At 38.6% G+C, this 12719-nt stretch overlaps 1 protein-coding gene across 1 annotated transcript; it reads right to left on the reverse strand.

Moving 5' to 3' along the window:
- Window positions 1-9520: 9520 nt before the first annotated feature.
- LOC118470961 (uncharacterized protein C4orf45) lies at window positions 9521-11176 on the reverse strand. The gene is given in 5 exon segments (XM_055008880.1): window positions 9521-9583; window positions 10367-10434; window positions 10437-10475; window positions 10478-10594; window positions 11113-11176. Coding segments are annotated over 5 exon segments (351 nt in total).
- Between the last annotated feature and the right edge of the window lie 1543 nt (window positions 11177-12719).

A 12719-nucleotide genomic window follows, 5' to 3' on the forward strand; every position in this document is an offset into this window, starting at 1 on the left:
AATAGGAATTAAACAGAAAATACAATGAAGCATTAAAAAAGAAAATTAAACATTAAAAGGTGGTAAAACATTTAAAAAGAAAAACCTTAACAAAGATTTAATCAAAAAATTAAACATTGGGAAAGAAAAGGAAATTTTTCAAACAAGCCGATAAAACATTTGAAAAAACAACAATTAAACATTAAAAAGACAAAACATTTCGAAATCAGATCAGACATTAGAAAAGAATAAAAGGTGAGAAAAGCGCAAAACTAATCATTTAAGAAGAATCAAACTAAAGACAAAACATTTGAAAAGACAGCAGTTAAACTTCAGAAGATCAAATTAGACAGAAGAGACAATAAAACGATCAAAAAGAGCAAAAACATAAAGGTCTTAAAGCGTTTTCTAGTCTGAAATGAAAACAAGTTGTTTCGTCAAACATTTCCTCTTTCTATGTTCTTGGTTTGATTGTGGACAGATTTACTAAAAACTCATTTCAGAAAACTGCTTTCCAGATAAAGTCTACAAGTAGTTGAAGGCATCGATCAAACTAATGTTACCTTCTGATCTCCACAAACTTTACTGTTCAGTGAAGAGAATCAAAGTTTGTTCAGGATTTTCTAAAAACCCACAGGTGAAGGTCTGAGAAGAACTCAGATGGATGGTCTAAATGTGAAATCAAGACTCATGGTCACAAGTTTTAAGGCTTCTGTTAACTAGAAAGTTCAAACTAACAGAGACGTAATGAGAAACTTTTAAAATTTCAGTCCTCAGACTGTCTGAAAGTTCAATCTACCAGAGAAGTACTGTGGGACTTTAGAAAATTTCAGCCCTCAGACTGTCTGAAGGTTCAAACTAACAGAGAACTACTCAGAAACTTAGAAGATATCAGTCCTTGGACTGTCTGAAAGTTGAATCTACCAGAGAACTACTGTGGGACTTAGAAAATTTCAGCCCTCAGACTGTGTGAAAGCTCAGGTCCTGAGGACTCGGGAGGTGTGGAGGCTTGGAAAGTCTTGGAACTGAGGGTTCAACCCTCCAGCACAAAGGCTGAAGTCCAACCTCCTGAGAAAAACGGTGGAGTCGAGACCCGAGTTAAAAAAAAAAACTCGAAATGACAAAAAATAGATGATAAATGCGCAAAACCGAGAAGATTTTGTATCTGAGCGAGTAGCTCAGGGGGATAAGAAGAGGACTACCAAGCGGAGGGTCGCAGGATCAAGACCCGCCACGGGCAGTTTTCTTTGTTTGTCTTTGTCAGGATTTTCATAAGAATTTAAGAAGGGTCTGGTCTTGAACCAGCGACCTGCAGCTCCACAGGCAAACTCTTAACTCACTGAGCTACAGATCAGATACAAAGAAATAATTTCGTCGTCCCTTTGGCATCGTAGTTCCTGAAGTCACCACATGGGGTGGAGCCAAGGCGGAGTCTGGGTGGAGTCAGGGTGGAGAGTAGGCGGGGAGGTGGGTGGCGGCCTCCCCCCTCTACTCCCCCACCTTCCTCCACCACCCACCACACCTTCCCCCGCCCGACGAGTTCTTCGAGTCTCCACGAGTCCTTCGAGTCTCCAAGGGTTTTCCCGAGTTTCTGGAGTTTCCACCAGGTCGGAGGCAGAACAAGTTGTCATGAAGAGGTGTTGAAGTCGGCCAGCATGGACTGACTTTTTACAGCGACTAGAAGGAAGACGACTAGAAGAGCAGGTCTTTAACCACCATCCATAAAATCCATAGGGTCGACTCCAGAGAAATGAAGGGAGGTCAACTTTTATCAACCTCCATCCACATGTTCAACTTGATATCTTTACTTTGACATTTTTAGCACCACAAACCTTTAGTATCACACTTTTTTTAATCATTTATTAGGATTTTAATGGAATCCACCTGCAGATTTAGTTTTTGTTGACAAACTTTATTCTTGTCGTCGTGGGACTGCAGTATTTAAAACTCTTCCTTCTATTTGACCTCATGTTTATTAGTTTTAGTGGAGAAAGTTTCAATTGTCAATTAGTCTCTTAAAAACTAAATAATAAATTGGATTAGTCAAGAGGTTTAAATTTCTTACTTTGTCATATTTTAAATATGACAAAAAAATATAAAAATAAAGTCTTGAGACAATTTGACCTGTAATTGGCTTTATGTAAATAAAATTGAATTAAAATTGTATGCATCTTGTAATGTTGGAGTAATTCAGCCATATATGTTAGAAAACACATTTTCTTTGTCCATTAATCTGTTGATCGTTTTCTCCAGTAATTAATTTCTTGTTTTGGTTTATAAAATGTCAAACCCAAATATATTCAGTTTACTGTCATAAAAACCAAAAACATTTACATTCATGATGCAGGAATCAGGCAATTTTTCACTTTTTATCTTAGTTTAGTCAGAAAGACAGTTGATAATGTGTGAATTGTTGCAGCTTGTGAGCCGTAGAAGGTTTTAATCTTTGGGGCAGAGTGTCAGAAAACATTTAGAAACCAACATCAACAAAACACTCAACAAAGATTTGAACATCATTAAAGAGAAATCCAACTTTTGCATGACAATGTCTCATTAAAGGACATTTATTTCCAACGTAAATGTGTGATATTCATCCTCTGGAGCTTTCTCTTCACATCGTCTTCCACCTGGACTGGTTTGGTTGGGAGCATGTGCAACAAACATTTGAAAAAGTGCACTTTAACATCAATGAATGACACTGAAGTTTAATCTCTACATAAATGAGACTGAGTCTGGATGTGCTGCTCTGTCATTAACTCCTAAGTTTAGGGAAAGTTAAAACAAAAGAGGACAGTTTAAATAAGACTTGAGAATGAGCTTATTTTGAACAAACATCTCAGACTTTCTGAGCTTCAGCACCTATAGCAAGATATTTTAACAAGTAACTCAAGAGATCCAGAAGTTGGAGAGAGTTAGCTTTAGCTGAGCTAAAGAACATGTGGGACGCTAACCTAGCAAACATTTCAGACTTTTCTCTGTGAATTCTGAGAAATAATTTACTATTTAATGACAGAGCTACACATCTTAACTCAGTCTCATTAAAACAGACTCTAATTCAGTGTCATCCATCCATATTAAAGTGCAGTTACCCAAAATGTTTGTTGCATGTGCTCCAACAAAACCTGTCCAGGTAGAAGGCCACTTTGACAAACAGGAAGTGGAAGATTCCAAGCAGATTTATAGAAGGGGGGAACCGGGCTGTACTAAGTGTGGTCGAGTATAAAGGGGTGTTTTGTGTGTTTTTAAGGCTGATAATGATTATTAGTGAGACATTTGGAGTAGATATTCATTTGCAGTAAATGAAAGTATTTAAAATCTTGGAGTTAAACTTAGAAGAACACAAACTCTAACAGAAAACTTTGTTGATACGTTTTTGTTTTGTTTACAGATGTTAAAGGCGTTTTATTCGTGACGTATAACCAATCAAATCACTCCAGAAGACAGAGATAAAGGTTCAGGGCCAAAGTAGCACCATTTTTAAATGTATTTATTACCGTAAATCAGTAAAAAATAAAATACTTATAATCAGTAAATCAGTCAGCCCACAATTACTACAATTCTACAGTTGTCTCTTTCCTTTGACTTGTTATTTGTACAATATACGATGTATATTATGCCGTTTTTTTCATCCCAAAGACTATACTATGATGTTTTCTAAGAGACATAATGTGCTACTCTGCTTGCTCTGGCCCTGGGCCACTGCACTCCTCCTCTGTTTTTCTGGATTGTACTCAGCTGCATGTCTTCGTCCACCAGGCCTCCGTTGACTCGTCCCGCCTGCCGTCTCTGGAGCTGAAGCTGGATTGGAACAGACCAAAGTACAGTCCAATCACGATGCCAGCTGCCTCTCAAAAGGCTCCTTCATCTGGCAGGTGGCGGCACTCCTTCTGAGGGGAAGCTGAGCTGGCCCGGCAGAACTTTGGAGATGTGTTCCAGTGGTTGGTGAATGTGTGGGGAGATAGAGAGGGACCTTTGAATTATTCAGAAAGGAAAACAGGGAACCCATTGGTAGTTTTAGTTTAGGGTGCTACTGCGGTGTGTTTTTGGGCTTGAAGAGGTGAACAGGAAGTGTTTTTTTTTCGTATTGATTATCTTTTACTTTGTTCCTGGTTGGAATGCCCATCAATGTCAACATGAAGTTCACTTTTGGTTCTGTTTATTTATTTTTATTTTAGTAACACCCATTTGTTTTTAACACCCTCACATGTGTTGTTTGAAAACTTACTCTTTCAAATAAATTCTCGTCTAACCCTCTGGAAACCAGCGTTTGGACTGTTTTTGTGTTGCTCCTCACCTACTGACAGCTGTGGACTAAAGGCTATACTCTGACGTTTTTAGAGCGACATGCTATACTATGATGTTTGTTGGGCGACACGCTATACTATAGGCTTTTTTAATTGACATATTACTGACCTTTTTTTGTTTTAGTTTTTTTTGTTGTTTTCTAGCAACATATTATAAGAATTTGAACAGTTTTAAAAGTTACTATACTTTTACTTGTGCAATGAAATTACTATTCTATGGAATTTTTTAGACGACATATTATACTCTGATGTTTTCTTGAGCAACATACTATTTTGACAATATATTGCACTATGACATTTTTTGAACCACATATCATACATGACAGTTTTAAGCAACATCCTATCATTTTGCACTTTTTGAACCACATAATCTATGGGGCTTTTTTTGCCAACATGCTATACTATGAACTACAGGCCATACTATGTTATTCTTGAGTAAAGCATACTATACTTTGACATTTTCTGAACTACATCCTATACTATGGCGTTATACACAGAGTGCTTTGGTTACATGTTGATTTATAATCTAGATTTTTTTCTGTTTTGTTTTTTGACAGGGATTACCACAGACCTGACCGTGAACACCGTCGACACCCACCTCAGGGAGACGCTGCCTAAGATCTCAAGGCTGCTTGGTCGTGGTCTTTCTGGCACGTACTCTTCCAAGATGAGCCGGGAAGTTAAACACTGATGGAATGACACCAGGTCTAAGCTGACAAACTTCCACTTCCTCCTCAACCCATAGTCTCTGGGAAAACTACATGGAGTAAGAAAAGTAGACAGAGAAGTAAGTAAGTCTTTACACAACATATTAAAAGAGAAATCATGCTAATAAATTAAGTACAAATAACCGAATTCACCAATATACTGGAGACCAAAGCTATTTAATTTGATAAGTATAACCTTGTTTAGTTACATTTCAATTATTTGAGAGCAGTCCTAAAGAACTGCCTGTAATCCCAATCATAAAATGGGTTTGGAGGAAGAACATAGATGGTAATCTGGATATATATGAGTTAGGCTTTATAACTACTATTGGTAGTAATAATAGTAATGCGACTACTACTAGTAGCAGTGGTAGTACACTGTTGCTGATACTGGCACTGCTACTACAAATTGTAATATTATTACAAATGCTGATACTACTTCTATGACTCTAACAGCTATTTTATACTACTACTGCTTGTACTTTTAGTATTACTACTACTGCTTGTACAACTATACTACAGCTACTATTAATCGTCTGGTATTTGGTTGTCGAGCTGCTAGCTCGCCTTAGCGTTTTGCTAGTGGCTAACTAGTTAGCTCTCATAGACTGGAAGCTCTCAACAAGGTTTCATAATGAAAAAAGAGCCAAAAACTATTCCTACCTATGAAAAGTCATTCCAAGTATCCTTGTCTCAATCGTACGACGCAGTGTGTAACTGTATGCAGCACAGTGAGACGGCATACTTGTTTCCGTTTCCACACTGTCTACATCAACGGAATGCACTGAAACTTTGCCCCCACTAGCTTAGCCTCGCTGTAGCACGCAGCTCAAAGGGACGTGGCCTATCTACTCATTCATATCTATGAGAACAACGGTGGCTGCACATAAGGACGCCTGACGTTGATTAGCTGCGTAAATACCATTATATACAGTCTATGGTAAATACGTATGTGAATCGCATCATTGGCTGCAGCAGCCAGTCACTGGTCACTCACTGACTCACACTGAAAAATAGCACAGAATGAATTGTTACGTGTTTATTTTATTTTCAATTTAGGTTGGATTTTGTGTGTGTGTGTGTGTGTGTGTGTGTGTGCGCGCAGAGCAGATTTTCTGTGCGCGGAGACCATCAGCAGTGCGCAATTCGCACGCGCGCAGCTTAGAGGGAACAGTGCCTAGGAGTACTTCAAGTTAAATCCAACATTAAATGATGGAAAGAATCAGGTACATGTGGTAAACCTGCCTAGAACAGGCCACCCTCAAAAACTGCGCAGGAAAGAGCCCAGTGAGGGAGGCGGCTTTCGACCGGGGTGGAGCCCGTTCGGAGTCGGAGCCAGTGCCCGACTCGGCGCCGGTTTTTTGTCTTTCCACCACCGGAGCTGCGGCTCCAGGCTCCAAAAAACTGGGGCATTTTCAGGCACCAACTCCTTGCTGGGCCAGACTTGGCCAGAGTTGAGAGTCGAGCATGTCACGGGCAGGCGGGGCGGGGGTGACACCTAAAAAGATAAACATAGATATGATCATCAACTTATTGCGCATGTTTAACCGCTAAGTAATCAATGCAAGTGTAGTCGAAGCTAAGTAGCTAAGCTAACGCTAGCACGTTTACTGTTAAGTATCCAAACGTCTTTGATAATTACCTTTCTTCTCAAACGTGATCGCCGGGCATTGGAACGGCGACGCCGATGGGTAACCTCTAACAGAAGGTTTTGCTGCTCAACGATGGCGAGACACACTAGCAAAGCCATGAACACCACTCCAATGAAGTCCTCCATTGTTGTTGTGTGGGTTTCCCAGCGCGAACGCTGTTTGAACAGCTACATACGCAGTGACGTACACACGTTTTGGTGGTGGCGCAATGACGCAGCTCCAATTTTGCTCCTTCCGAATGGAAACACAAACCCCGTTCTGGGGGCGGCACGAGATTTGAACCAAAAAAAAGCACTGGCTGCTCAACTTTGAACCAACCTAGCACCTGGTGCTCTTTGGTCGAAAGCCCCTAGAGTCCTCTGAATGAGATGGGAGAGATTTTATATTCAACACCTGTTGACAGGATTCTTTACCAGTCAAAGCGTTATGGTAGAGCGACAAAGAAAACACTGCTGAAAAAAATCGCAATTCAAAAAAATAAATAAATAAATAAAAATAATAAATAATAATAATTATCTCTTGTTACTGCACACTTTTTGTTTAGATTAAAAATATTATGGATTTATAAAAACTATTCATTATATACTAATGCTGAACACTGTAACTGGTTCTATACAGTTCAAAACATTTTCACCCCATGGAAACTTGGTGTCTGTCCATAAAAGAGGTTGGTGCTATCTTGTTGTTTGTGTCATTATCCCCCTGAACAAATGGTGCAGTATTGATTTTGCCTTTCCATGTTGTGTTTTTGCTCAGTGGAGAGCAATTGTTGGACACTTCTGAAGTGTTCCTAGCCTCATGTAAAAAGTGCCTGTTTGAGAACCATAATGACAAACTCACATTTGTTATGGAAGGAGCTGGAGGAACCCAGGCGCAGACACAGAGAGACTGGCAGGACCGGTGAATTATGGAAGGAACTTTATTCAACCAGAAAACTAAAACAATACATAAATGGAAAACTGAACTGGGAGGAAACAAGGCTAAACCGAACTACTACTAACACACACTATGAATACAAAGACGGAAGATCACAAAACTGAACTAACAAAACTTAAGCAAAGGAGGGGTACTTACAAAATGAGGGAAACTGAACAGAAGGGGTAGGGAAGCAGGCTCAGGAAATCTGAGGTGAACGGAGACGATACTGGAGCTACTGGCTGGAGACAAAAACAGGGCTAGTGAGAATCCAAAAGAAGAACTGAGTCCAAGGGAGGGAAAGCCAGTGGAGGAGAAAACAGAGTCCATGAAGGCATGTGGGTCGATGAGCCAGCAGGGAGTGAATGACAGGACAGAACTTAAATAAGTGGAGGTGAGATGGAGAACAGGTGAATGGACTAATTACTGCAGGTGACGCTCGTTGCAAGTAATCAGCTGATGGCAGAATGCAGGCAGGTGAAACAGGGAGAGCAGGAGGCTGAGAGACAGGGAGAGAGAGAGACATGAGGGAGAGGTGACTGACAGAGGGAGCCAAAGAAACAGGTCAAAGCAGAAACAAAGCAGGACTCAAGGGAGAAAGGAGGAAAAAGAGGAAGAAGGGAGAAGAAGGGCAGGGGCTAGAGCAGGATCATAATAGTATTATAATCCTCTTTGTTAGAGCTGTCCAGACTTGGAGGACGATTCCATTACAAATAAACACACAGCTTTAAAACCTTGAATGCCGAATGTGTTATCTCGCCTCACCTCTGAACTCTTGTCTGTGCGTTTTAAGCCTGTCAGTTCACCACAATGAAATAAGATGGTGACGTTTCCCTACATCAGTGTTTTATTGTAAATACATTTTTCTGCTTTTTGCTTTACCGTCACGTTTGTATGTGTCTATCTATATCGTATTTCTGGCTTTTAACATTTTTTTTGTTAAAGAAAAACAACTTAAATTAGGTGCTGCAGTGACAAGATTAATGTACACTATCTGTCCCTGCAACAAGAGGTAAAAGTCTGCAGCTTAATGGCCCAAGAGGCAGCAATGTGGGTAACAAATTAAAAGGAAAATCAATATAAAATGTCTTAAACTGGACATGTGCAATAGAGAGCTGTTGAACACAGAGGCTAATAATACATACTCAGGAGTGATTCTGTATATAAAATAAGCACAGATAAAAGGGAAATACTTGCTGGCTTTTACTGCTTGTACTCATGACCTTAGTATTTCTCAATTTCTATGTCAGCCTTTGATGCTAGTACCATCCATCAAAGATGTTCTCCAATCACTGATATTTTGATAATGAAGACAGAATACTGTTCTCCAAGAGGTGTTATGTGCTCTGTATGGAGGCGTCTGCTTTCACTTTAACTTAATTTACTGTAGCTGGTGTTCTGAAATCCCTAAGATATGTCTAGCAGATCATGTTGCTATGCATTTGACAAAGGGGTTTATTCCATTTAATATACAGCTGTGACTAAGCTTGTCATGTCTTCTGGCTTAGTCCAATCTCTAAATTAAATAAAATACTAGCAGATCCACAGCGTCCTTTACATTTCCTATTGCTGCGAGCCTCTTGAAGTGTCATTCATCTATATCTATATATATCTTACATCTTTTAAAAGCATTAAATATCATGAAATTTGATTGTAGATATCGTATGGTTTTAAAAAGAAAATGTTAAACTACCAGATTAACCACACAGACTGTGTATTTAGGTTGTTTTTTAATGTCAGTTGTGCGTCTGAGTCTGTCTGACTGACTTCTTACCTACAGCTTGCCTGCAAAAAGTGGAAGTGTTACATTATGAATGGGGCAAGCAGATAACTTACAATGCAGCCACTCAACACTGTGCAAACCTGAGATGTTCTCACTTATCCTTTTGACACAGCACACATATGTATATGATTCTTGGCGATAGACACAAAAGACATTCAGTGTGCCTCTTTCAGTTCTGTCTTATTGTTTATTCTGAAACCTTTGAGTGATTCTGTCCTCCAACGCTGCCCGTAATTCAGTCTTCTGTTAGGAAAAAAGAACATTATATTTAACCTTCACCAGTACACATGGCAAAACCTATTAATCCGTACATTGTATTTCATCTGTTTCACATTTCTGTGCCTGTCCATATCCTCTCAATATGTATTTTCCTAAAACATGTGTCATCTATAGATACAAATATGAAATGAAATTACTATTGATGATTACTGATGTGTATTGCTTAAAATATTAGTGCAAGAACTCCTGAATTGAAATGAAACACAATGAAACTGAAGCAGTCATCACAAGAGCAACTTAACACAAACATACATAAATAAAAGATGCACAGTCGTGCTGGGGTCTGGCTGGGGTCCGCATGTAGTGCAAATTATTTTTTTTGATATATACACCACAAACCTGGTTGGAATCAAATAATCTTTGGTGTATGTGATGGCAACTATATGGGTGACAACTACCTGAAGGGACTGAAAAATCCAACTTACAAATAAAAAAAATAGGAAAAGTGATATACCCCTGGGGGTTAATTCATATTGCATGCTCCATTATATTTTTGTCCTGAGAAGGGGAGTGAAACTGAATGTACATTTGTTAAAAATGCTGTGAGAGTTTTCTATTCTACAGCATGTAAAACCAGTGTTTAAGATGTCAGCACTCATCTATTAAAAAATGACGCAACTGTTTACTCCAGGATTGACAGAATTTCTGCATCTGTTTCTCAAAGTCAAACTCAGTGAGATTTTGAACCAAAGCCGATGCCTCCACGCACTCATTTGCATAAGCTGCACACGGTCAATGTAGTTGTACCTTAATTTGCATATTGCTGAGCAGCGTCCCACTGTTCAACAGCTGGTTATACTGCCATCCCCAGCCACCTCCCCCACATAGGCCTGCCTAGGCATGGGTGGTGGGCATGTGGCGCCGCTCGGCACAAGTAGCCGAGGTCACCCGTGGCCTCAGGTGATGCAGCGCCCACACCAATGTACCGGGAGAAATAATTGGATCTGGGCCTGTAGTCTCCAATTCCATTGGACCTTTTTAGTGTATGAGAAAAGAGAGTAAAAACAATGAAAATGAATCTTTACTCACAAATGTAATGCTACATTTTGGGTAAAAAATGAAAGATGCCAAGGGCAATAGTTTTTCAGAAAATAGATTTCTTCTGATGCTTCTTTTATTCTTTCAGTTTAGATAAAAAAAAGATGTGTATTACCAGTCGATTGGACATATTGAAGTGCTCCTGTGACATAATATTAGTAGTTTAAAAATATAGACACTGACACAGAACTGGGCAATCAGCAAATTGCAGTGTTAGAACACATATTGAACAGTTGTGCCATCATGTGTCCAATTACAGTTACACGTATGGTTGGACAATAAATAATTATAGCACGGGTCTTTGTTTGAAGCACAACAGAAGACTGCTTTTTTCTGCAATACATACTTCCCCACCAATTGGCATTGATGACAGTAACAATATGTTGGAGATGCAGCAATAGAGACATTGTGTCAATTCTAATTTCAAACTTTATAGACTTAGTTTCTTCTCCTACCTGTAAAAATCATCCTCTGTCCGTGCTGAGGTCCTTCTAGAGCAGCTTCATTGTTTTGCGTCATTTTTTCTACTGTTTGTATGGAAAATGTATGGATTAGTTGCAGGCAAGTTACACCTATTAAATGAGCACCCGAGGGTGATAACATGAGCCCAGCGGTCCGTTCTGTCCATGGGGCCATGGCGGGTTGTCATGCAACCACTGGTTGTCATGGCATCATTGCTTGTGGCCTAGTTACATTCTTAAAAAAAGGGGGATGATTCAGCTGTTGAACCACCTTACAACACATTTGATATCAATTTATCCAGTGTACTACATGACATTAATTAACAGTACACAATAAAGTGTCATAAAAAACATGTATTAAAAATAGCACTGAAGTTACACAGAAGTATCTCCTCTTTAGCTATGCGTTCTTGTTAGCTGCATAGTTAACGAAGTGAGAAGTTACACAGCATTTATGGACACTAGATGTGACTTCCCACAGCATCGTGTTCAGTTTTCTGACAGAAAGAAAGCCTAAAATAACTGAATTCAGAGTGAATATTTAAAAAAACGCTGCTAGAACTATGCATTAATTATTCTCTGTGTAAAAAAAAAAAAAAATCTAATTTATTCATGTGAAATGAGCTGAAATGCCACTTTACAGCTGACTTTTACAATGTAAAGTTTCCATTGTAAATTTGATGACATTTGCATAATTTTACTCTGTAAGTCTCTACGGTATGTTCCATTATGTGACTAATGTATGCATTTTAATTAGATATTAATGGACAAGTAGGTTGTTAATTTTTTGTACACATTTAAATAAGCTGTCCTCTATCAAGTCACATGGTGGCGCCAAAGCATAATTTTTGCCACATTACACCACACACTCTCTTTTTTTCTTTTTTTGTTAAATGGACTCGCCCATGATGAGCCGCCTTCTGGGGACTAAATCTCTGTCAAGAGCTACACACTTAACAACGGCTAGAAGGGAAATGTAATGATAATGCCTTCAATATATAGTACAAGCCTAATTAAGATATAAAAAAAATACCTTTACTGAATGGAATATCCACACTGAGTTAAATACAAGGAGGAACAAATGTAAATGACTAATAAAATGCTGTCTTATAGTGAAGAGTAGATTATAGTAGATTACGTGTAATTCATTTCAAAGTAAAAGGCAGGTACATTAATTTTGCATGTGTTGTGGGATTTTTTATTTATTACATGTTTTTGAATAAGTATTTACAGAGAAAATAAAATTTGAGGAAAACAGTATGTGTGTTTATCTACTTATTACAGACTCCTTCATTTTTAACAGAAAAGAGTCATGCTAAAGTGATCATTGCTAAAAAAACCATTTATTTTCCAGTTTATATGCATCTAAAACTGATTCTTACACATATTGTGTGTCTGTTGTGACAGCAAAGGTTTGTCTTTGTGATACTTTAACATTTTTGTAGGGAAGCTATTTTAATAACCAATTAATGCTTTGAATAATTTAATAAATTGCTAAGTATATGATTCCTGCTATTTTTTTAAAAAGTGTATTTTCAAAAACTCCTCTTTGATAGTAATTTGAAAGTATCATTTTGGGCTTTGAGACATGCTGATCAACA

The sequence above is a fragment of the Amphiprion ocellaris genome, unplaced genomic scaffold (genome assembly GCF_022539595.1).
Source record: "Amphiprion ocellaris isolate individual 3 ecotype Okinawa unplaced genomic scaffold, ASM2253959v1 Aocel_unscaffolded329, whole genome shotgun sequence".
Taxonomy (NCBI): Eukaryota; Metazoa; Chordata; class Actinopteri; family Pomacentridae; genus Amphiprion; species Amphiprion ocellaris.